The following is a 25263-nucleotide window of genomic DNA, read 5'->3' as shown; positions in this document are numbered from 1 at the left end:
GATATAAAAATTTGTTTTTCGTCACGTTTCGTCCAAGCATACCTTCACTTGTGTTAGAAGATTGGTCTTCTTCTGACTTAACAGAATCCCTACAATAATCAAACTAAATGTGTCTATGAATACAGTGCATTTAGAGTAAGAACATCATATTTATGTATGTGATTGAAAACGCACAACAGATCTATTGGGAGTCTTAAACGGCCATTTCCGACACGACGTTTGCACAATTACTTTTTATATTCATATACAAGCAGAAAAATATACACTTCTGAATATACAAAGAAAAAAAACTTCTCCAAATTCATGTTGTACCTCACTTATACTCATGGTGTCAGTGTATACTAGCAAACGAAAGGGCACAGTCATTCTCCACCCTTCTGTCTCAACGAATTCAAAGCCTGACTCTGCTCTCGTTCCGCAGTTGACGAAACCCGCTTTGTGTTGGACTGCTATGTGTCTTTTTTATTTGCTGGATTAAAAAGCGAATCCAACGTTGATCTAATTTGAGCTGTAGTTAAACGTTTTAGATGTGTATGGTCTTCCTCACAGGAACAATGGGATACATCAGTTCTGTGCTGCGTTACGGCCTTGCTGTTATTTTGTTCGTCCTCCACCCCGTCTATGGAGACGTGAGCTACTCTATCCCGGAGGAAATGAAACGTGGATCTGTAATTGGAAATATCGCGAAGGATCTGGGACTTGAATTTGGCACACTGTCTGCTCGCAAGGCTCGCATTGACACCGAGGATAACAGTGTGAAATACTGCGGGGTGAATGTCAATACAGGAGACTTGATCGTACAAGAAAGGATTGACAGAGAAGGGCTTTGTGCGAAACGAGCATCGTGTGTTCTGAAACAGGAACTCGTTTTGGAAAATCCTTTAGAAGTGCACCGTATTAATATCCGCGTTCAAGATATCAACGACAATTCACCTCAGTTTAAAGAAGAGTCCCTTACATTTGAAATCCGTGAAAGTGCAGTTAAGGGTGCCCGTTTTCTGCTGGATGAGGCACACGATGGAGATATTGGAGAAAATGCTGTTCAAGGATACTCTTTACAGCAGAATGAACATTTCAAATTAAATGTCAAGACAAAGGGCAGTGGACGTAAATATGGTGAATTAGTTTTAGACAAAGAATTAGACAGAGAGGACAAAAGAGAGCTCATGTTGTTGCTTACAGCATTTGATGGAGGCTCTCCTCGGAGATCAGGGACTGTAGTCATACATGTCATTGTACTGGATGCTAATGATAATGTACCAGTGTTCAGTCAGACCGTTTATAAAGCCAGTCTTCCTGAAAACTCCCCTTTAGACACATTGTTAATCACAGTCACGGCTACTGATGCAGACGAAGGTTTAAATGGTGAAATAACTTATGGATTTGACGATGTTTCAGATGACAACCAAGTTTTCTCCCTGGACTCTAAAACAGGAGAGATTAAGGTCGCTGGATCTATTGATTATGAAAAAGAATCGTCATATGAAATGCAGATTAGCGCTAAAGATGGGTTAGGATTGGCGTCATACGCAACTTTAGTCATTGACATTACTGACATGAATGATAACGCCCCAGTGATATACCTAAAATCACTGATGAATCCCATACCTGAGAACGTGTCACCTGGTACAGAGGTGGGCATCATTAACGTGCAGGATAGAGACTCTGAGACTAACAGACAGGTCCGCTGCTCCATTCAGCAGAATGTCCCTTTTAAGTTGGTTCCTTCAATTAAAAACTATTATTCTGTGGTGAGCACAGGACAACTGGACCGTGAACTAGTGTCTGATTACAACATTACAATCACTGCCACTGACGAGGGCTCTCCACCTCTGTCCTCGTCTAAAACTGTGCAGTTATCTGTAGCAGACATCAACGACAACCCACCTGTGTTTGAGGAACAGTCGTACAGCGCATATGTGAGTGAAAATAACAAACCTGGCTCCACTTTATGTTCCGTTAGTGCTCGAGACCCCGACTGGAGACAGAACGGTACAGTGGTTTATTCTCTGTTATCCGGTGAGGTGAACGGTGCCCCGGTGTCCTCCTATGTGTCTGTGAACGGAGACACGGGGGTGATCCACGCTGTGAGGTCGTTTGATTATGAACAGTTCAGGAGCTTTAAAGTGCACGTGATGGCCAGAGACAACGGTTCTCCTCCACTCAGCAGCAACGTGACCGTGAGTGTGTTCATATCGGATGTGAATGATAACTCTCCTCAGATACTGTACCCCGCCCCGGAGGGCAACTCCTTCATGACCGAGCTGGTCCCCAAAGCTGCACACGGAGGCTCTCTGGTGTCCAAAGTGATAGCGGTGGACGCGGACTCCGGACAGAACGCCTGGCTGTCCTATCATATAGTGAAATCCACTGATCCGGGACTTTTCACTATTGGTGTCCACAGCGGAGAGATCAGGACCCAGCGGGACATTTCTGAGTCTGACAGCATGAAACAGAACCTTATTGTGTCAGTGAAAGATAACGGACAGCCCTCTCTGTCTGCCACCTGTTCCATGTATTTACTGATTTCTGATAACTTGGCTGAGGTGCCAGAACTGAAGGACATTTCTTATGATGAGAAGAACTCCAAACTGACCTCTTATCTGATCATCGCGCTGGTGTGTGTGTCCACCTTTTTTCTGACCTTCATCATCATCATCATGGGTGTGAGGTTTTGTCGCAGGAGAAAGCCCAGACTGTTGTTTGACGGAGCAGTCGCCATCCCCAGCGCTTATCTTCCTCCTAATTACGCAGATGTTGACGGCACAGGAACTTTACGCAGCGCTTACAATTATGACGCCTACCTGACGACAGGGTCTCGAACCAGTGACTTTAAGTTTGTGTCATCTTACAATGACAACACACTGCCTGCTGACCAGACTCTGAGGAAAAGTCCTGCAGACTTTGCTGATGTTTTTGGAGACTGTGATGACTCTCCTGAGGTAGGAACATGAGACAAGTTTTTGCTTGACCTCTTGCATCAGTATTCACTTCATTTCTAGATGAATTTTACACAGGTGCTTTTAATCCCTTTACTTCAGAGTTGTGAAGAACGTTGTTTTTTTTCTAATTGACTCCAAATGTTCCTTAAAGCTTCATTTGGCTGGTGTTTTTCTTCTTTTTCTTCTTTTTATTTTTTTACCTCTATTGGAACACTGATGTGTTCAGTGTATATACAGTATGTCTCAGAAGTAACATTTACAGTTTGGTGTCTTTTCTTGTCATTTATCTTGACAGTCTAAGGCGATTTATTGAACTGTTTAACAGGAAGTTTACACTCTTCAAAGAATTTTAAGTATTTTCTATGTCTTTGTTTATATATGGATAAAGTTAAATTCCTTTTACTTCAAGCTCTCAGTAGTTGATGTTTTCTTTTATCTGCTCAATTGAGTATGACAGTTTTTATTTGAACTTCTGAATTACTGATTCTGGTTGTACTTTCAGAGTTAGATTAGTTCTTGTTAGGGTTTAGATTACAGGAAATCTGATTCCATTAGTTGTATTCTACTTAGTGGCTTGGTTTATATGGGTTAAGGATGCATATATCCTTTTGCTATGCTGCCAACAGTGTCTCATTTTAAAATCCGTCTTTGAATTTCTATTGAAAGCGAAGAATCTTTGTATCTATTCACTCAGTTATTTTGAATCGGTTTTCGATTAATTTATCAAGTATGGGGCATTTAGTCTCGATTCAGATTGTCTTATGTATTTATGATCGTTTATATTTTTGGAAACATGATGAGTTTTGTATCCATTTTACTTCGACATTGTTGTCGCTCCTCTGCTGTGCAGTCCTTCGTACTCTTTACCACAAAGGTCAATGCTTATACTCATGTTTGGTGTTTTTTTCCTCTAAATTTCAAGTTAGATCTATCATAAGTGAACATTTCCGGTTTGACTAGGTCTATCTGTTTACTCTGCAATGATTGAGCCCCTTCTTTCTTGAGTTGAGCTGAAGCTTGTTTTTCGTTGTCTCTGTCCTAGATGCTGAAATGTCAGATTACTCCCTAGATGCATATTCAGTGTCAAAAATATCATCCGTCCTATTTTTTTCAAATGACAAATAAGTTTGTTGTGTTTTAGATTTTAAATATTTTATCTGCAGAAAAAAAACCATTACATTTTTAATTAGAATATTGGACAATAACATGCCTCTCTTTGAGGGACAAAATATGACAGGTGAAACAAGAAGTATTTGTCTTGTCAGTAAGATATCCTTTTTGTTTTCCATTGCGCTCCAATACCATAAGTATTCTGTAATTCATAGGTCTCCATAATATATTTGTTATATGACATGAATTCATCCAGGAAAACCTAATTGAGATTAAGAATCTCATAAACAAGAGTGTCCTGTCCAAGATGGACAACAGCACATTTAGCAAGTTACAGACATTAAACACTGAGCAATTACAAACAAAGATCATCAATGTCATAATGTTCAATTCCAATGGGATGTTACTTATTTTATCTTAAAAATTATGTATGTTTAAGTGGTGTATGTGTGCAGATCTTTTCCTTTTTCCATTACTAATTTTTCAATTTGGCTGCGTTCTTTAAAAGAAAAAAACATTGTTTGAATCACCAGTTTACACCAGGTATTCAACAACTTTGAAAAACTTTATACACTGTGCTTTTCATATTTTGGCCGAGATTTATGATTGTAATTTGAATTATACATTAATGAAGATGAATTGAAAGCTTACATCACATCTACTGCAACTGATGCAGTTCACACCAAATGTTCAATACCAACATACATGTTGAAACATTTTAGTTGTACAAACAGTATCTGAGATTTAACCAGTCAGAGGAATTGAAAGATTGGCGAGTGTGGGTGCTTGTCTCCTTGAGCTTATACTGCTGAATGAAAGCTGTTAAAGTGACTGATGAAGGAGTATTCAATGTGCAACTGACCAGACACTGTTTGTAGCATTTCTAATATTAACATTAGTTTTTGTTCCCTAGTGAAATGCTTAAAGTGGATTTTTAAATGTAGTGTTCAAGCCTGTCGCGTTGAAGAAATGAGACAATGCCTTACAACTTCTTCACTGCACTGATATGATAGCTTTTTAAACTGTATTCTCAAACATTTACGTTCAGTGTACCTGCTTTTGGATTTCAAAATAAACTGCTATGTTTAAGTCGTACTCACGGTGTCACTATAGACCAGCAAAGGAGTCAGATGTTCAGGCTGCTTTGCACACCACCCACTACTTCCATCGACCATCCCTGTGGTCTTTGTAGCCTTCAGTACCGACTACAAATGCTTGGACGGCACGACTGTTAAACAATAACGTAATTTAATGCTCGAAACCACCGTGTAGTAACGGGAATATTAGGTCTGTAAGGATGATGTTTGAACGGGGCTTTCTTCAGAGCTCTATCTTTGTCTTTTTCTTTGTTGTGGTGCATTATACACATGGAGACCTGAGTTATTCTGTACAGGAGGAGCTGAAGCGCGGATCTGTTATTGGAAATATCGCCAAGGATCTGGGCCTTGAGGTGGGCAGACTGTCTGCTCGTAAAGCTCGTATTGACATGGAGGGCAACGACAAACAATACTGTGGGGTGAACCTTAGTAACGGAGACTTGTACGTTGCTGAAAGGATTGACCGGGAGGAGCATTGTGGGGAAAAGCCTTCTTGTGTTCTTAAATTCGACTTGGTCTTAGAGAATCCATTGGAGTTACATCGGCTGTCTCTGCAGGTGCAGGATGTCAACGATAATGCACCAATTTTCCAAAAGGATATTATAAAGCTAGAAATCACAGAATCAGCTGACAAAGGAGCCAAGTTTCGCATCAATGCCGCACATGATGCAGATACAGGAAAGAACTCAGTTGAGAGCTACATTTTGCAACAGAATCCAAACTTTGTGTTCAAAATTCAGACGACAAGTGCTGGCAGTAAATACGGTGAGTTAGTTTTGGATAAGGAATTAGACCGAGAGGAGCAGCAGGAAATGAAATTACTGCTCACAGCTGTGGATGGAGGCTCTCCTCAAAGATCCGGGACTGTAGTCATACACGTCATTGTACTTGATGCTAATGATAACGCCCCAGTGTTCACTGAGACCGTATATACGGCAACGTTAGCGGAAAACTCCCCTATCAATACCCCAGTTATCACTGTAAGCGCATCTGACGCAGACGAAGGATTCAACGGGGAGGTAATATATGAATTTAGTCGAATATCTGATAAATCACGAAAGCTTTTTTCATTAGATGAGAAAACTGGAGTTATCGGTGTAGCAGGTACCATCGATTATGAAGAGGGAGCAAAATATGAAGTTTTTGTTGAGGCCAAAGATGGTTATGGTCTCTCTTCAGAAGCTAAAGTGATTATTGATGTCACTGATGTGAATGATAATGCCCCGCTGATTTATCTGAAATCACTGACTAACCCCATACCTGAGAACGTGTCACCTGGTACAGAGGTGGGCATCATTAATGTGCAGGATAGAGACTCTGAGACTAACAGACAGGTCCGCTGCTCCATTCAGCAAAATGTCCCTTTTAAGTTGGTTCCTTCTATTAAAAACTATTATTCTGTGGTGAGCACAGGACAACTGGACCGTGAACTAGTGTCTGATTACAACATTACAATCACTGCCACTGACGAGGGCTCTCCACCTCTGTCCTCCTCTAAAACTGTTCAGTTATCTGTAGCAGACATCAACGACAACCCACCTGTGTTTGAGGAACAGTCGTACAGCGCATATGTGAGTGAAAATAACAAACCTGGCTCCACTTTATGTTCCGTTAGTGCTCGAGACCCCGACTGGAGACAGAACGGTACAGTGGTTTATTCTCTGTTATCCGGTGAGGTGAACGGTGCCCCGGTGTCCTCCTATGTGTCTGTGAACGGAGACACGGGGGTGATCCACGCTGTGAGGTCGTTTGATTATGAACAGTTCAGGAGCTTTAAAGTGCACGTGATGGCCAGAGACAACGGTTCTCCTCCTCTCAGCAGCAACGTGACCGTGAGTGTGTTCATATCGGATGTGAATGATAACTCTCCTCAGATACTGTACCCCGCCCCGGAGGGCAACTCCTTCATGACCGAGCTGGTCCCCAAAGCTGCACACGGAGGCTCTCTGGTGTCCAAAGTGATAGCAGTGGACGCGGACTCCGGACAGAACGCCTGGCTGTCCTATCATATAGTGAAATCCACTGATCCGGGACTTTTCACTATTGGTGTCCACAGCGGAGAGATCAGGACCCAGCGGGACATTTCTGAGTCTGACAGCATGAAACAGAACCTTATTGTGTCAGTGAAAGATAACGGACAGCCCTCTCTGTCTGCCACCTGTTCCATGTATTTACTGATTTCTGATAACTTGGCTGAGGTGCCAGAACTGAAGGACATTTCTTATGATGAGAAGAACTCCAAACTGACCTCTTATCTGATCATCGCGCTGGTGTGTGTGTCCACCTTTTTTCTGACCTTCATCATCATCATCATGGGTGTGAGGTTTTGTTGCAGGAGAAAGCCCAGACTGTTGTTTGACGGAGCAGTCGCCATCCCCAGCGCTTATCTTCCTCCTAATTACGCAGATGTTGACGGCACAGGGACTTTACGCAGCGCTTACAATTATGACGCCTACCTGACGACAGGGTCTCGAACCAGTGACTTTAAGTTTGTGTCATCTTACAATGACAACACACTGCCTGCTGACCAGACTCTGAGGAAAAGTCCTTCAGACTTTGCTGATGTTTTTGGAGACTGTGATGATTCTCCTGAGGTAGGAACCTACTTCAACTGACAACTTTTGCTTAATGTCTTTTTGAAGCACTCCTCATTGTTTCTTTAGACTTTTTCACTTTTGATTTCGTTGTGTTGTTGTGTTGTGACATCAGTTCATTTCGAAATGATATGTAGGAAGTTAAAAACTACAAGTTAAGGTGGTTCTTGAAGAACGTAGATTACACCTTTCTCTGGTATAATTGTTGTTGACTTAAACAAATTTGCCTGAACATCAAAGTCTTTTTAAATATATATTCTGTTTAAATACACCTCTATTCATGCCCACCCCACTATCTCTTCTCTCTCTCCTATTTGTAACATACACACATGCGCACCATACACACACACACTTGAAGGGATGAAATCCTTTGAAATATTATACAGTCATTTACTTGGCATTAAAATCACAAGTTGGACAGTAATGTATTTTGCTTTAACGGTACTTTAATGTCTCTTGACTTTTGCGTTACCATTTCAATGTTCAGTAAGTTGAGCTGTCCGTGGTGCTGAAATCTATTTGATGTGGTCGTGCAGTTTTGAGCTGGTAAACCTCTGTGATTTCAGTTGTTGTTTCTGCTGTTTCTTTCCCTTTGTCTAAATGTATTTTCCTAAATACCTTTAATCCAACTAAAGCAAGAGGAAACCTAACGATATGGTCTTGCGTGAAGCACTGGGAATTTCCTTGTTGCTGAAATGTTCCATATTAGTAAACTTGACTTGCCTTGCCCTACTCTTTCCTTGGTCCTGAATCTTTTGGATTTGCTTATTTCTTTTTGAGATAGTTCACTTCTTTTCTAAACCTACTCCTCACAATTTTCACATTTGGTGTCAGTGAATTTGTTTGTTTATAGATTTCAATACAAAAGTAATTTCTTTCATTTGGCTTGTGTTCCCAAAATGTGTATATCGTTGGCTTATTCTGGTGTCATTGGAAGTTTCTACTTTGGATTGATAACCGCTAGAATTGTATTACTGCTTTCTTTAAATCGGATGCGGACTAGAACAATATGAAATGATTAAAAATGGAGCCTATGTCTTAATTGTGTTGTTTCAGTGATGCACCGCTTGCCGAGATAATCCATGTATATATTAGTTTTTTTGGAAATGCCTTTTGGTTGAATACGTCTTGATGTCCCTCACATGAAGTGGGTGTTTTTGTTGATTGCGTAGAATAAACAAACATATTGCCTCAGATAACCTCAAATAAAGTTATGGTTTATAAGTTAGAGCTATACAATTTCGTTTTTCATCACGTTTTGTCCATGCATACCTTCACTTGTGTTAGAAGATTGGTCTTCTCCTGACTTCACAGAATCCCTACAATAATCAAACTAAATGTGTCTATGAATACAGTGCATTTAGGGTGAGCACATCATATTTATGTATGTGATTGAAAACGCACAACAGATCTATTGGGAGTCTTAAACGGCCATTTCCGACACGACGTTTGCACAATTACTTTTTATATTCATATACAAGCAGAAAAATATACACTTCTGAATATACAAATAAAAAAACTTCTCCAAATTCATGTTGTACCTCACAAATACTCATGGTGTCAGTGTATACTAGCAAACGAAAGGGCACAGTCATTCTCCACCCTTCTGTCTCAACGAATTCAAAGCCTGACTCTGCTCTCGTACCGCAGTTGACGAAACCCACTTTGTGTTGGACTGCTATGTGTCTTTTTTATTTGCTGAATTAATCACGGATCCAACGTTGATCTGTTGTTAAGGTTATTGTAAGAATACGGTCTTTCTCGCAGTAACAATGGGATACATCAGTTCTGTGCTGCATTACGGCCTTGCTGTTATTTTGTTCGTCCTCCACCCCGTCTATGGAGACGTGAGCTACTCTATCCCGGAGGAAATGAAACGTGGATCTGTAATTGGAAATATCGCGAAGGATTTGGGACTTGAATCTGGCACACTGTCTGCTCGCAAGGCTCGCATTGACACCGAGGATAACAGTGTGAAGTACTGCGGGGTGAATGTCAATACAGGAGTGTTGATCGTACATGAAAGGATTGACAGAGAAGGGCTTTGTGCGAAACGAGCATCGTGTGTTCTGAAACAAGAACTCGTTTTGGAAAATCCTTTAGAAGTGCACCGTATTAATATCCGCGTTCAAGATATCAACGACAATTCACCCCAATTTACAGATGATTCACTTAGAATTGAAATTCAGGAATCAGCAGACAAGGGTGCACGTTTTCTCCTCGGAGAGGCACACGATGGAGACATCGGAGAAAATGCTGTTCAGGGCTATACTCTTCAGCAGAATGATCATTTTAATTTAAATATAAACACGAAAGCAGGGGGCCGAAAGTACTGCGAATTAGTTTTAGATAAAGAATTAGACCGAGAAGAAAAACGAGTGCTCAAGTTATTGCTTACAGCATTTGATGGAGGCTCTCCTCGGAGATCAGGGACTGTAGTCATACATGTCACTGTACTGGATGCTAATGATAATGTACCAGTGTTCAGTCAGACCGTCTATAAAGCCAGTCTTCCTGAAAACTCTCCTTTAGACACATTGGTAATCACAGTCAGTGCTACTGATGCAGACGAGGGTTTAAATAGTGAAATAACTTATGGTTTTGATCATGTTTCAGATGAAAAGAACAACGTTTTTTCTTTAGATCCTAAATCGGGAGAGGTGAGAGTAGCTGCAGCAATTGATTATGAAAAAGAGTCTTCCTATGAAGTGCAGATAAGCGCCAAAGATGGTCTTGGATTAGTTTCATACGCGACATTGATAATAGATGTGACTGACATAAATGACAACGCTCCTCTTATATACCTTAAATCACTGACTAACCCCATACCTGAGAACGTGTCACCTGGTACAGAGGTGGGCATCATTAACGTGCAGGATAGAGACTCTGAGACTAACAGACAGGTCCGCTGCTCCATTCAGCAGAATGTCCCTTTTAAGTTGGTTCCTTCTATTAAAAACTACTATTCTGTGGTGAGCACAGGACAACTGGACCGTGAACTAGTGTCTGATTACAACATTACAATCACTGCCACTGACGAGGGCTCTCCACCTCTGTCCTCCTCTAAAACTGTTCAGTTATCTGTAGCAGACATCAACGACAACCCACCTGTGTTTGAGGAACAGTCGTACAGCGCATATGTGAGTGAAAATAACAAACCTGGCTCCACTTTATGTTCCGTTAGTGCTCGAGACCCCGACTGGAGACAGAACGGTACAGTGGTTTATTCTCTGTTATCCGGTGAGGTGAACGGTGCCCCGGTGTCCTCCTATGTGTCAGTGAACGGAGACACGGGGGTGATCCACGCTGTGAGGTCGTTTGATTATGAACAGTTCAGGAGCTTTAAGGTGCACGTGATGGCCAGAGACAACGGTTCTCCTCTACTCAGCAGCAACGTGACCGTGAGTGTGTTCATATCGGATGTGAATGATAACTCTCCTCAGATACTGTACCCCGCCCCGGAGGTCAACTCCTTCATGACCGAGCTGGTCCCCAAAGCTGCACACGGAGGCTCTCTGGTGTCCAAAGTGATAGCAGTGGACGCGGACTCCGGACAGAACGCCTGGCTGTCCTATCATATAGTGAAATCCACTGATCCGGGACTTTTCACTATTGGTATCCACAGCGGAGAGATCAGGACCCAGCGGGACATTTCTGAGTCTGACAGCATGAAACAGAACCTTATTGTGTCAGTGAAAGATAACGGACAGCCCTCTCTGTCTGCCACCTGTTCCATGTATTTACTGATTTCTGATAACTTGGCTGAGGTGCCAGAACTGAAGGACATTTCTTATGATGAGAAGAGCTCCAAACTGACCTCTTATCTGATCATCGCGCTGGTGTGTGTGTCCACCTTTTTTCTGACCTTCATCATCATCATCATGGGTGTGAGGTTTTGTCGCAGGAGAAAGCCCAGACTGTTGTTTGACGGAGCAGTCGCCATCCCCAGCGCTTATCTTCCTCCTAATTACGCAGATGTTGACGGCACAGGGACTTTACGCAGCGCTTACAATTATGACGCCTACCTGACGACAGGGTCTCGAACCAGTGACTTTAAGTTTGTGTCATCTTACAATGACAACACACTGCCTGCTGACCAGACTCTGAGGAAGAGCCCCACAGACTTTGCTGATGTATTTGGAGACTGTGATGACTCTCCTGAGGTAAGACAATCAAATACATCAACTTGTGTTTTTGAACAGAAGAACATGCATCCGTGTTTTTCTGTTTTTTTTTGTGGAATGAAATTGACTTAATTTTTTCTCAGTATTTTCCATCAGTTTGTATATGCTGGTTGCATTATTGTTGCCATCACTTTAAACAAATCACAATTTTTCAAAGGGAAGGCAGGCATGTGGCCGATGAAGCTGTCTCGAGTTCATGTTTTTATCCCTCATGCTGCACTTTTTCGATGCTTGCTTCATCTTTATGACAGTTATTGCCTCATTTCTTTTACAAGAGTGACAGACAAGTGAAATATGGCCTTAAAGTTGAAAACCCTTAATTTGTTTATCGTTTCCCTGATTTTGTTTTGGAAATGTATTGAAGATGAACCTTTGAATCTTGTAGCTTTTGGTCTCGGGACTTTTAGCTCTGAGTAAGATTGTTCAGAAATATGATACGTGTGCACTGTTACCTGGTTCTGATGGGCCTTTCTACATTTTATTGTCATGGATAACACATGTGAATGTAATTTTCTAAATGTCATAAATCAGGATCAGTCCATGTCCTGGTCTTAAGAATCTTTTATACTTTTGAGTCTGCTGACATAAATTCCTTTTCTCATTCTTAATTTAGAAGTAACCCATAGTGAATTAATTATGTTAGTCAATACTTTCTCTCTATTTCTGTTCTTACTCCCATAATCACCATCCCTCAAAATTGTAGCTGTTGCATTCTTACCTCATGAATTTGCTCTTGGTATTTGTAGTGCAGTATTTTGCATTTTGCAGTCAATTCTTGCTTCTTTTCATCCCCAAACTTGTTGAATATTATTTACACATAGGACCCTTTACCCCGTTTGAAAGTTGCTGAGAGAAATTGAGTCCTGCAGTTAAATCATCTGATCTGGTTCTACACTTACGCAATTGTTTTTCTGACCTCATTGTTTCTCACCTGAAGCTTATGAGATGTCAGTGAGAAGAATTTTCTGTAAGTCTGAAATCAATCCAAACTTCATTAACACTTTTTGAGCAGTTTCTGTAAGTACAAATATTATTCCTCAATACTTAAATGGTTTCTTGGAAAAATGAATACTTTAATTTTAGATGTGACCTTTAATGTTTAATCCCCTGACATGTCTCAACTCATTTTGGTATGGTTTTACTTTGACATTAACGTCCGCCGTGTATACTGTTGTTTATAACTGTACATTTTATGCGACTTGCTACAAGTGAAAGTATGCAATTCATCTAGGAGACTCACGATGTCGCTGTTCACCAGCAGTAGTACATACTGTGTCAACATCCACCCACTGCTGTCGACGCGTATGAGACTGAAGGTGCTGCAATTGATAGTCCAGTGAGTCAGAGGCTCGGTCTATGGTCGTATTGGTATTGGTTTAAGTCCTTTATTTTTTGGCTCTATTCCTGTACTCGGACCAGGAAAGTGTTACTGTTTCGGATCGTTGTAATGATGGCTTTCACGGGACTGACACCACAAAGCTGGGCTGTTGGTTTACTTCTATTTTCCTTGCATTTTTCTTATGGAGATATAAGCTATTCTTTTCCTGAGGAGATGAGAAGCGGATCCGTGATCGGAAATATCGCCAAAGATTTGGGTCTCGAAACGAGCAGGCTATCTGCTCGAAAGGCTCGCATAGACACCGAAGAGGGCAACAAACGTTACTGTAACATAAACCTCCGTAACGGGGACCTGAGTGTTGTCGAGAGGATCGACCGAGAAGGCCTTTGTGGAGACAAAGCATCCTGCGTCTTAAAACAAGAGCTCATGTTAGAGAATCCGTTAGAATTGCATCGAATTAGTCTACATGTGCAGGATATAAACGATAACTCTCCGCAGTTTAATAACGAATTGATCCAGATAGATATAAGTGAATCGGCAGTTAAGGGAGCTCGTTTTCCCATTGAAGAAGCACATGATGCGGATGTAGGCAAATATTCAGTCCAGACGTACAGTCTCCAGAAGAATGAACATTTTATTTTGGGCGTTGGAACACATTCTGTGGAGCTTGTCCTTAACCAAGAGCTTGACCGCGAAAAATTAAAAGAAATCAATGTACTTCTTGCTGCTTTGGATGGAGGCTCTCCTCAGAAATCAGGTACAGTAGTTATTCACGTCACTGTCCTAGATGCTAACGATAACGTACCAGTGTTCAGCCAGACCGTTTATAAAGCCAGTCTGCCTGAAAATTCTCCGCTGGGTACAGTTGTTCTGACAGTGAGTGCCACTGATGCAGATGAGGGATTGAATGGAGACGTTACATATGATTTTGGACACATTTCAGATGATATGAAATCAATCTTTAGCATAGATCACAAGACAGGTGAACTAAAATTGACAGCAACAATTGATTTTGAAACTGCATCATCATATGAACTGCGCGTCACAGCAAAAGATGGTTTGGGTTTAACCTCATACGCCAAAGTTAATATAGATGTCACTGATATAAACGACAACGCTCCGGTAATATATCTAAAATCACTGACTAACCCCATTCCTGAGAACGTGTCACCTGGTACAGAGGTGGGCATCATTAACGTGCAGGATAGAGACTCTGAGACTAACAGGCAGGTCCGCTGCTCCATTCAGCAGAATGTCCCTTTTAAGTTGGTTCCTTCTATTAAAAACTATTATTCTGTGGTGAGCACAGGACAACTGGACCGTGAACTAGTGTCTGATTACAACATTACAATCACTGCCACTGACGAGGGCTCTCCACCTCTGTCCTCCTCTAAAACTGTTCAGTTATCTGTAGCAGACATCAACGACAACCCACCTGTGTTTGAGGAACAGTCGTACAGCGCATATGTGAGTGAAAATAACAAACCTGGCTCCACTTTATGTTCCGTTAGTGCTCGAGACCCCGACTGGAGACAGAACGGTACAGTGGTTTATTCTCTGTTATCCGGTGAGGTGAACGGTGCCCCGGTGTCCTCCTATGTGTCAGTGAACGGAGACACGGGGGTGATCCACGCTGTGAGGTCGTTTGATTATGAACAGTTCAGGAGCTTTAAAGTGCACGTGATGGCCAGAGACAACGGTTCTCCTCCACTCAGCAGCAACGTGACCGTGAGTGTGTTCATATCGGATGTGAATGATAACTCTCCTCAGATACTGTACCCCGCCCCGGAGGGCAACTCCTTCATGACCGAGCTGGTCCCCAAAGCTGCACACGGAGGCTCTCTGGTGTCCAAAGTGATAGCGGTGGACGCGGACTCCGGACAGAACGCCTGGCTGTCCTATCATATAGTGAAATCCACTGATCCGGGACTTTTCACTATTGGTGTCCACAGCGGAGAGATCAGGACCCAGCGGGACATTTCTGAGTCTGACAGCATGAAACAGAACCTTATTGTGTCAGTGAAAGATAACGGACAGCCCTCTCTGTCTGCCACCTGTTCCATGTATTTACTGATTTCTGATAACTTGGCTGAGGTGCCAGAACTGAAGGACATTTCTTATGATGAGAAGAACTCCAAACTGACCTCTTATCTGATCATCGCGCTGGTGTGTGTGTCCACCTTTTTTCTGACCTTCATCATCATCATCATGGGTGTGAGGTTTTGTCGTAGGAGAAAGCCCAGACTGTTGTTTGACGGAGCAGTCGCCATCCCCAGCGCTTATCTTCCTCCTAATTACGCAGATGTTGACGGCACAGGGACTTTACGCAGCGCTTACAATTATGACGCCTACCTGACGACAGGGTCTCGAACCAGTGACTTTAAGTTTGTGTCATCTTACAATGACAACACACTGCCTGCTGACCAGACTCTGAGGAAAAGTCCAACAGACTTTGCTGATGTATTTGGAGACTGTGATGATTCTCCTGAGGTAGGAACCTACTTCAATTGACAACTTTTGCTTAATGTCTTTTTGAAGCACTCCTCATTGTTTCTTTAGACTTTTGTACTCTTTTTTTCGTAGTGTTGTGACATCAGTTCATTTCGAAATGATTTGTTGGAATTTTAAAACAACAAGTTAAGGTGGTTCTTGAAGAACGTATTAGATTACAGCTTTTTCTGGTATAATTGTTGTTGATCTGTTTTTACTTTAAAATTGTGGCCAGAAAATCAAATCCTTTTTGAATATATTTCTGATTAATTACACCTCTATTCATGCCCACCACACCATCTCTTCCTTCTCTCCTCCTATTTGTAACATGCACACAAACACACACACTTGGGATGAACTCCTCTGAAATACAGTCATTTACTTGGCATTGAAATCACAAGTTGGACAGTAATGTATTTTGCTCCAACGGTACATGAATGTCTCTTGACTTTTGCGTTGCCATTTCAATGTTCAGTAAGTTGAGCTGTCCGTGGTGCTGAAATCCATTTGATGTGGTGATGCAGTTTTGAGCTGGTAAACTTTGTGATTTCGGTTTTTGTTTCTGCTGTTGCTTTCCTTTTGCTAAATGTATTTTCCTAAATACCTTTAATCCAACTAAAGCAAGAGGAAATCTTGACGATATGGTCTTGCGTGAAGTACTTTGAATTTTCTTGTTGCTGTAGTGTTCCATATTAGTAAACTTGACTTGCCTTGCCCTACTCTTTCCTTGGTCCTGAATCTTTTGGATTTGCTTATTTCTTTTTGAGATAGTTCACTTCTGTTCTAAACCTACTCCTCACAATTTTCACATTTGGTCTCAGTGAATTTGTTTGTTTATAGATTTCAATACAAATGTCAATTTTTTCATTTTGCTTTTGTTTCCAAAATGTGTATATCGTTGCCCTATTCTGGTGTCATTGGAAGTTTCTCTTTTTGAGTGATAATTGTTAGAATTGTATTACTGCTTTCTTTAAATCGGATGCGGACTAGAACAATATAAATGATTAAAAATGGAGCCTATGTCTTCATTGTGTTGTTTCAGTGATGCACCGCTTGCCGAGATAATCCATGTATATATGTATTTTTGGAAATGCCTTTTGGTTGAATACGTCTTGATGTCCCTCACATGAAGTGGGTGTTTTTGTTGATTGTGTAGAATAAACAAACATGTTGCCTCAGATAACTTCAAATAAAGTTCTGGTTTATAAGTTAGAGCTATAAAATTTTGTTTTTCATCACGTTTCGTCCAAGCATACCTTCACTTGTGTTAGAAGATTGGCCTTCTCCTGACTTCACAGACTCCCTACAATAATCAAGCTACATGTGTCTATGAATACAGTGCATTTAGGGTGAGCACATCATATTTATGTATGTGATTGAAAACGCACGACAGATCTATTGGGAGTCTTAAACGGCCATTTCCGACACGACGTTTGCACAATTACTTTTTATATTCATATACAAGCAGACAAATATACACTTCTGAATATACAAAGAAAAAAACTACTCCAAATTCATGTTGTACCTCACAAATACTCATGGTGTCAGTGTATACTAGCAAACGAAATGGCACAGTCATTCTCCACCCTTCTGTCTCAACGAATTCAAAGCCTGACTCTGCTCTCGTACCGCAGTTGACGAAACCCACTTTGTGTTGGACTGCTATGTGTCTTTTTTATTTGCTGGATTAAAAAGCGAATCCGACGTTGATTTAATCTGAGCTGTAGTTAAACGTTTTAGATGTGTATGGTCTTCCTTGCAGGAACAATGGGATACAGCAGTTCTGTGCTGCGTTACGGCCTTGCTGTTATTTTGTTCGTCCTCCACCCCGTCTATGGAGACGTGAGCTACTCTATCCCGGAGGAAATGAAACGTGGATCTGTAATTGGAAATATCGCGAAGGATCTGGGACTACAATCTGGCACACTGTCTGCTCGCAAGGCTCGCATTGACACTGAGGATAACAGTGTGAAATACTGCGGGGTGAATGTCAATACAGGAGACTTGATCGTACAAGAAAGGATTGACAGAGAAGGGCTTTGTGCGAAACGAGCATCGTGTGTTCTGAAACAGGAACTCGTTTTGGAAAATCCTTTAGAAGTGCACCGTATTAATATCCGCGTTCAAGATATCAACGACAATTCACCTCAGTTTAAAGAAGAGTCACTCAAAATTGAAATTCAGGAATCGGCAGATAAGGGTGAGCGTTTTCTGCTGGATGAGGCACACGATGGAGATATTGGAGAAAATGCTGTTCAAGGATATTCTTTACAGCAGAATGAGCATTTCAAATTAAATGTCAAGACAAAGGGCAGTGGACGAAAATATGGTGAATTAGTTTTAGACAAAGAATTAGACAGAGAGGACAAAAGAGAGCTCATGTTGTTGCTTACAGCATTTGATGGAGGCTCTCCTCGGAGATCAGGAACTGTAGTCATACATGTCATTGTACTGGATGCTAATGATAATGTACCAGTGTTCAGTCAGACCGTTTATAAAGCCAGTCTTCCTGAAAACTCTCCTTTAGACACATTGTTAATCACAGTCACGGCTACTGATGCAGACGAAGGTTTAAATGGTGAAATAACTTATGGATTTGACGATGTTTCAGATGACAACCAAGTTTTCTCCCTGGACTCTAAAACAGGAGAGATTAAGGTCGCTGGATCTATTGATTATGAAAAAGAATCGTCATATGAAATGCAGATTAGCGCTAAAGATGGGTTAGGATTGGCGTCATACGCAACTTTAGTCATTGACATTACTGACATGAATGATAACGCCCCAGTGATATACCTAAAATCCCTGATGAATCCCATACCTGAGAACGTGTCACCTGGTACAGAGGTGGGCATCATTAACGTGCAGGATAGAGACTCTGAGACTAACAGACAGGTCCACTGCTCCATTCAGCAGAATGTCCCTTTTAAGTTGGTTCCTTCTATTAAAAACTATTATTCTGTGGTGAGCACAGGACAACTGGACCGTGAACTAGTGTCTGATTACAACATTACAATCACTGCCACTGACGAGGGCTCTCCACCTCTGTCCTCCTCTAAAACTGTTCAGTTATCTGTAGCAGACATCAACGACAACCCACCTGTGTTTGAGGAACAGTCGTACAGCGCATATGTGAGTGAAAATAACAAACCTGGCTCCACTTTATGTTCCGTTAGTGCTCGAGACCCCGACTGGAGACAGAACGGTACAGTGGTTTATTCTCTGTTATCCGGTGAGGTGAACGGTGCCCCGGTGTCCTCCTATGTGTCTGTGAACGGAGACACGGGGGTGATCCACGCTGTGAGGTCGTTTGATTATGAACAGTTCAGGAACTTTAAAGTGCACGTGATGGCCAGAGACAACGGTTCTCCTCCTCTCAGCAGCAACGTGACCGTGAGTGTGTTCATATCGGATGTGAATGATAACTCTCCTCAGATACTGTACCCCGCCCCGGAGGGCAACTCCTTCATGACCGAGCTGGTCCCCAAAGCTGCACACGGAGGCTCTCTGGTGTCCAAAGTGATAGCGGTGGACGCGGACTCCGGACAGAACGCCTGGCTGTCCTATCATATAGTGAAATCCACTGATCCGGGACTTTTCACTATTGGTGTCCACAGCGGAGAGATCAGGACCCAGCGGGACATTTCTGAGTCTGACAGCATGAAACAGAACCTTATTGTGTCAGTGAAAGATAACGGACAGCCCTCTCTGTCTGCCACCTGTTCCATGTATTTACTGATTTCTGATAACTTGGCTGAGGTGCCAGAACTGAAGGACATTTCTTATGATGAGAAGAGCTCCAAACTGACCTCTTATCTGATCATCGCGCTGGTGTGTGTGTCCACCTTTTTTCTGACCTTCATCATCATCATCATGGGTGTGAGGTTTTGTCGTAGGAGAAAGCCCAGACTGTTGTTTGACGGAGCAGTCGCCATCCCCAGCGCTTATCTTCCTCCTAATTACGCAGATGTTGACGGCACAGGGACTTTACGCAGCGCTTACAATTATGACGCCTACCTGACGACAGGGTCTCGAACCAGTGACTTTAAGTTTGTGTCATCTTACAATGACAACACACTGCCTGCTGACCAGACTCTGAGGAAAAGTCCTGCAGACTTTGCTGATGTTTTTGGAGACTGTGATGACTCTCCTGAGGTAGGAACATGAGACAATTATCGCTAGATCTCTTGCAACAGCAATCATTCCATTTCAAAATGAAGTATCACAAGATTACTTTTCGGTTAATTTGGTTAACAGTTTTCAATAACTTTGTGTGTCCTTGATTCATTAAATTGAATCTAAAAGTTCCTTAAAGGTCCATTTGGTTGTTGTTTCTCATGATTTTCTTCCTTGGGAACATTGGAGCTTTCTGGTTATAGCTGTGGGATGTAACAATCAGTTTGGTCTCTTTTGTGTCATTATTCCTGACAGTGTAATCTGATATAACACAGATAGTCTTGGATTTTTTGAGTTTCTTTGGTCTTCTAAAGGTAGAGTTAAATTCCCTTGACTTCAATGTCTTATGGGTTGGTGTTTTCTTTCATTCCCTTAATTGAGTAGTGTTTATTTGAACGTGTGATAAGATAATGTTGGATGTCTTCTTATTTTAATTTATTGACTATGTTTGTTGTGTTTGGAGGAAATCTGGTTCCAGTAGTTTTATCCTACTTGGTTGGTTAGTTTTTTTTATGGTTTACAGATTCATATTTCCTTTTGCTATGCTTCAAACATGTCTCATATTTCAGTCTGACTGTTAATTTCTCTTGAAATCTGATGGTATTTGTATTTATTTACTCTACTCTTTTGAATTGTTTTTTCAAAGATTGACCAAGCTAGGGGTATTTAGCCGTGATGCAGTGTGTGTTGTATATTGATTACAAATTGTATTTTTTATGTTGAACATAAAGATTTTTAAAATCAATTTTCCTTCTACATTCTCATTCGTCCTAATCATTATGTCCTTGGTACTCTTTACTTCCAACACCAAGGCTTATGCTTTTTATGTGATTATAACATTAATTTTCAAGATAGGTCTTAAATAAGTGCACATTTCTGGCTTGTTTTGGTATTTGTGTTTACGAGTCTGCACTGATTGAGCCACTGTTGTGTCTTGAGTAGAGCTGAATCTAGTTTTCTTTGCCTCTGACCTTGGTGCTGAAATGTCACTTTGCTCAGTGGAAGAATTATCAGGGTAATAATAACAACATATGTTTGCTGTTGTTTTTTTTAACTTCGGATTATGAATTGGCTTTGTTTGTCTTTTATGCAGTTTATTCCACAAGTCCAAAGCTATCATATTTTGAAAACATGTTGTGTTGTAAACACAGTATCTGAAATTTTGACAGAAAGATAAATTGAAAGATGGACCAGTGTGGGAGCTTGTCTCCTTGAGGTTATATTGCTGAATGAAAAGCTGTCAAAGTGACAGATAAAAGAGTATTTCATGTGGAACTGTACAGAAACTGTTTGTAGTATTTCTAATATTAGCATTAGTATTTGTTCCCTAGTGAAATACTTAAAGTGGAATTTTTAAATATAGTATTTAAGCATGTCTCGTTGAAGAAGAGAGACAATGTCTTACAACTTTTGCAGGGCACTGATATGATAGCTTTTAAAACTGCATTCTCAAACATTTCCACTGATAGTGGATTTCAAAATAAACTGCTATGTTTAAGTCGTACTCACGGTGTCACTATAGACCAGCAAAGGAGTCAGATGTCCAGGGTGCTTTGCACACCACCCACTACTTCGATCGACCATCCCTGTGGTCTTTGTAGCCTTCAGTACCGACTACAAATTCTTAGACGGCACAACAATAACCTTATTTAATGCTCGAAACCACCGTGTAGTGACGGGAATATTAGGTCTGTAAGGATGATGTTTGAACGGGGCTTTCTTCAGAGCTCTGTCTTTGTCTTTTTCTTTGTTGTGGTGCATTACACTCACGGAGACCTGAGCTATTCTGTACAGGAGGAGCTGAAGCGCGGATCTGTTATTGGAAATATCGCCAAGGATCTGGGCCTTGAGGTGGGCAGACTGTCTGCTCGTAAAGCTCGTGTTGACATGGAGGGCAACGACAAACAATACTGTGGGGTGAACCTTCGTAACGGAGACTTGTACGTTGCTGAAAGGATTGACCGGGAGGAGCATTGTGGGGAAAAGCCTTCTTGTGTTCTCAAATTCGACTTGGTCTTAGAGAATCCATTGGAGTTACACCGGCTGTCTCTGCAGGTGCAGGATGTCAACGACAATGCACCAATTTTCCCGAAGGATATTATAAAGCTAGAAATCACGGAGATAGCTGCCAAAGGAGCCAAGTATCGTATTAATGCAGCACAAGATGCAGACATAGGCACGAACTCAGTTGAGAGCTACATTTTGCAACAAAATCCTCACTTTGTGTTCAATATTAAGACCACAAGTGCTGGCAGTAAATACGGTGAGTTAGTTTTGGATAAGGAATTAGACCGAGAGGAGCAGCAGGAAATGAAATTACTGCTCACAGCTGTGGATGGAGGCTCTCCTCAAAGATCCGGGACTGTAGTCATACACGTCATTGTACTTGATGCTAATGATAACGCCCCAGTGTTCACTGAGACCGTATATACGGCAACGTTAGCGGAAAACTCCCCTATCAATACCCCAGTTATCACTGTAAGTGCAGCTGACGTAGACGAAGGATTCAACGGGGAGGTAACATATGAATTTAGTCGAATATCTGATAAATCCCAAACGCTTTTTTCATTAGATGAGAAAACTGGAGTTATCGGTGTAGCAGGTACCATCGATTATGAAGAGGGAGCAAAATATGAAGTTTTTGTTGAGGCCAAAGATGGTTATGGTCTCTCTTCAGAAGCTAAAGTGATTATTGATGTCACTGATGTGAATGATAATGCCCCGCTGATTTATCTGAAGTCACTGACTAACCCCATACCTGAGAACGTGTCACCTGGTACAGAGGTGGGCATCATTAACGTGCAGGATAGAGACTCTGAGACTAACAGACAGGTCCGCTGCTCCATTCAGCAAAATGTCCCTTTTAAGTTGGTTCCTTCTATTAAAAACTATTATTCTGTGGTGAGCACAGGACAACTGGACCGTGAACTAGTGTCTGATTACAACATTACAATCACTGCCACTGACGAGGGCTCTCCACCTCTGTCCTCCTCTAAAACTGTTCAGTTATCTGTAGCAGACATCAACGACAACCCACCTGTGTTTGAGGAACAGTCGTACAGCGCATATGTGAGTGAAAATAACAAACCTGGCTCCACTTTATGTTCCGTTAGTGCTCGAGATCCCGACTGGAGACAGAACGGTACAGTGGTTTATTCTCTGTTATCCGGTGAGGTGAACGGTGCCCCGGTGTCCTCCTATGTGTCTGTGAACGGAGACACGGGGGTGATCCACGCTGTGAGGTCGTTTGATTATGAACAGTTCAGGAACTTTAAGGTGCACGTGATGGCCAGAGACAACGGTTCTCCTCCTCTCAGCAGCAACGTGACCGTGAGTGTGTTCATATCGGATGTGAATGATAACTCTCCTCAGATACTGTACCCCGCCCCGGAGGGCAACTCCTTCATGACCGAGCTGGTCCCCAAAGCTGCACACGGAGGCTCTCTGGTGTCCAAAGTGATAGCGGTGGACTCGGACTCCGGACAGAACGCCTGGCTGTCCTATCATATAGTGAAATCCACTGATCCGGGACTTTTCACTATTGGTGTCCACAGCGGAGAGATCAGGACCCAGCGGGACATTTTTGAGTCTGACAGCATGAAACAGAACCTTATTGTGTCAGTGAAAGATAACGGACAGCCCTCTCTGTCTGCCACCTGTTCCATGTATTTACTGATTTCTGATAACTTGGCTGAGGTGCCAGAACTGAAGGACATTTCTTATGATGAGAAGAACTCCAAACTGACCTCTTATCTGATCATCGCGCTGGTGTGTGTGTCCACCTTTTTTCTGACCTTCATCATCATCATCATGGGTGTGAGGTTTTGTCGCAGGAGAAAGCCCAGACTGCTGTTTGACGGAGCAGTCGCCATCCCCAGCGCTTATCTTCCTCCTAATTACGCAGATGTTGACGGCACAGGAACTTTACGCAGCGCTTACAATTATGACGCCTACCTGACAACAGGGTCTCGAACCAGTGACTTTAAGTTTGTGTCATCTTACAATGACAACACACTGCCTGCTGACCAGACTCTGAGGAAAAGTCCTACAGACTTTGCTGATGTTTTTGGAGACTGTGATGACTCTCCTGAGGTAGGAACCTATTTCAAATGACATTTTGAGTTGAAGGTGGTTTTGAAGCCCTCGCCGTTCTTTGTTTTGACTTTTTTCATTCTTTCTTTTTGTTTTGTTCTTTTGTGACTACAGTTCATTTTGATTTCATATGAAGGGAGGAAAAATAACAAAAACAAGTTAAGTTGGTTCTTGAAGAACGTAGATTTCAGCTTTCTCTGGCATAATTGTTGCTGATCTGTTTTTACTTCCAGACTTTTTTCCCCAAACAGCAAAGCCTTCATAAATATACATTCTGATTAAATACATCTCCATTCATACCTCCACACTATCTCTTCCCTATCTCCCATCTGTAACCTACATACACCTGCACGCTCGCACACACACACACACACGCAAACACTTAAAGGGATGATCTCTTTCCAAACTTGTTTGAAATATTATAGTGATTTACTTGGCATTTAAATTTTACGTTTCACAGTATTGTACTTTTTCCTATGTATTACTCTAATGGTACATGAATGTCTCTCAACTTTTGCGTTGCCATTTCGATGTTCAGTAACTTTCGCTGTCCTTGGTGCTGAACTCTGTTTGATGCTGTGATACAGTTCAGACCTAGTTTACCTCTCTGTTTCTGCTGCTCTTATACCCTTTGCTAAATTGCTCTTCCTAAACACTTCTTCCCCCAACTAAAGCTAAAGGAAACATTAATGATAGGTCTTGTGTGACGAACTTTGAATTCCCTTGTTGCTGAAAGGTGCTATATAAATATACGTCCCTTGCCCTTCCGGTTTCTTTGTCCTTGGTCTTGAATCTTTTGAATTTTCTCATGGCTTTTTGAGATGGTTCAATTCTTTTTGTAATCAACCCCTCCTTTATTTTCACATCTAGTTTCAGTGAATTTGTTAGTTTATAGGTTTTGATAAAACTGTCAATTTGAATTTGTCCTGTGTTTCCAAAATAAATATTAGTGCACTTGTCCGGTGTCGTTGGAAGTGTCTCTTTTGAATTGATACTCGTTAGAATCTGATCACTTTGTATGGTTAATGAGATTCTGAGTAGAACAATTTGAGAAGATTAAACATGGAGATGTTGTGTTAATTGTGTTGTGTCAGTGATGCCCCGCTTGCTGAGAGATCGGCCATGTGTTTATTTGTGGGAAAGCCTTTTGGTTAAGTAAGCCATGCTGTTCACTCAAGTGAAATGAGTATATTTGTTGATGAGGTATAATTGAATTTTGGAAAAACTAGTGCATTTTGT

The 25263-nt window shown here is 41.6% G+C and overlaps 6 protein-coding genes across 21 annotated transcripts in view; all 6 read left to right on the top strand.

The window, feature by feature from the left end:
- Window positions 1-25263, top strand: part of LOC109979913 (protocadherin gamma-A11-like) — a 312688-nt gene that overhangs the window by 46178 nt on the left and 241247 nt on the right. The gene's annotated exons all lie outside the window — the stretch shown is intronic.
- LOC109976570 (protocadherin gamma-A11-like) lies at window positions 151-3345 on the top strand. Its single transcript, XM_020626614.2, has one exon. The coding sequence runs from the start codon at window positions 528-530 to the stop codon at window positions 2952-2954; it is 2427 nt and encodes an 808-aa protein (XP_020482270.2). The 5' UTR covers window positions 151-527; the 3' UTR covers window positions 2955-3345.
- Window positions 4123-12546, top strand: LOC114920723 (uncharacterized). The gene is made up of 4 exons (XM_065959038.1): window positions 4123-7743; window positions 9394-9412; window positions 9481-11906; window positions 12541-12546. The coding sequence occupies exons 1-4, from the start codon at window positions 5350-5352 to the stop codon at window positions 12544-12546; spliced, it is 4845 nt and encodes a 1614-aa protein (XP_065815110.1). The 5' UTR covers window positions 4123-5349.
- On the top strand, window positions 13048-17214 carry LOC109976566 (protocadherin gamma-A11-like). Its single transcript, XM_065958697.1, has 2 exons — window positions 13048-15706; window positions 16378-17214. Exons 1-2 carry the CDS (start codon window positions 13375-13377, stop codon window positions 16419-16421), a joined length of 2376 nt encoding a protein of 791 aa, XP_065814769.1. The 5' UTR covers window positions 13048-13374; the 3' UTR covers window positions 16422-17214.
- Window positions 17373-20603, top strand: LOC136179937 (protocadherin gamma-A11-like). Its single transcript, XM_065958683.1, has one exon. It carries the CDS (start codon window positions 17497-17499, stop codon window positions 19921-19923), a length of 2427 nt encoding a protein of 808 aa, XP_065814755.1. The 5' UTR covers window positions 17373-17496; the 3' UTR covers window positions 19924-20603.
- On the top strand, window positions 21502-25259 carry LOC109976568 (protocadherin beta-15-like). The gene has a single exon (XM_065958686.1). The coding sequence runs from the start codon at window positions 21631-21633 to the stop codon at window positions 24043-24045; it is 2415 nt and encodes an 804-aa protein (XP_065814758.1). The 5' UTR covers window positions 21502-21630; the 3' UTR covers window positions 24046-25259.

Source organism: Labrus bergylta, chromosome 9 (genome assembly GCF_963930695.1).
Source record: "Labrus bergylta chromosome 9, fLabBer1.1, whole genome shotgun sequence".
Taxonomy (NCBI): Eukaryota; Metazoa; Chordata; class Actinopteri; order Labriformes; family Labridae; genus Labrus; species Labrus bergylta.
The sequence above is the reverse complement of the archived record's forward strand: the minus strand, read 5'-3'. Positions and strand labels throughout refer to the sequence as shown.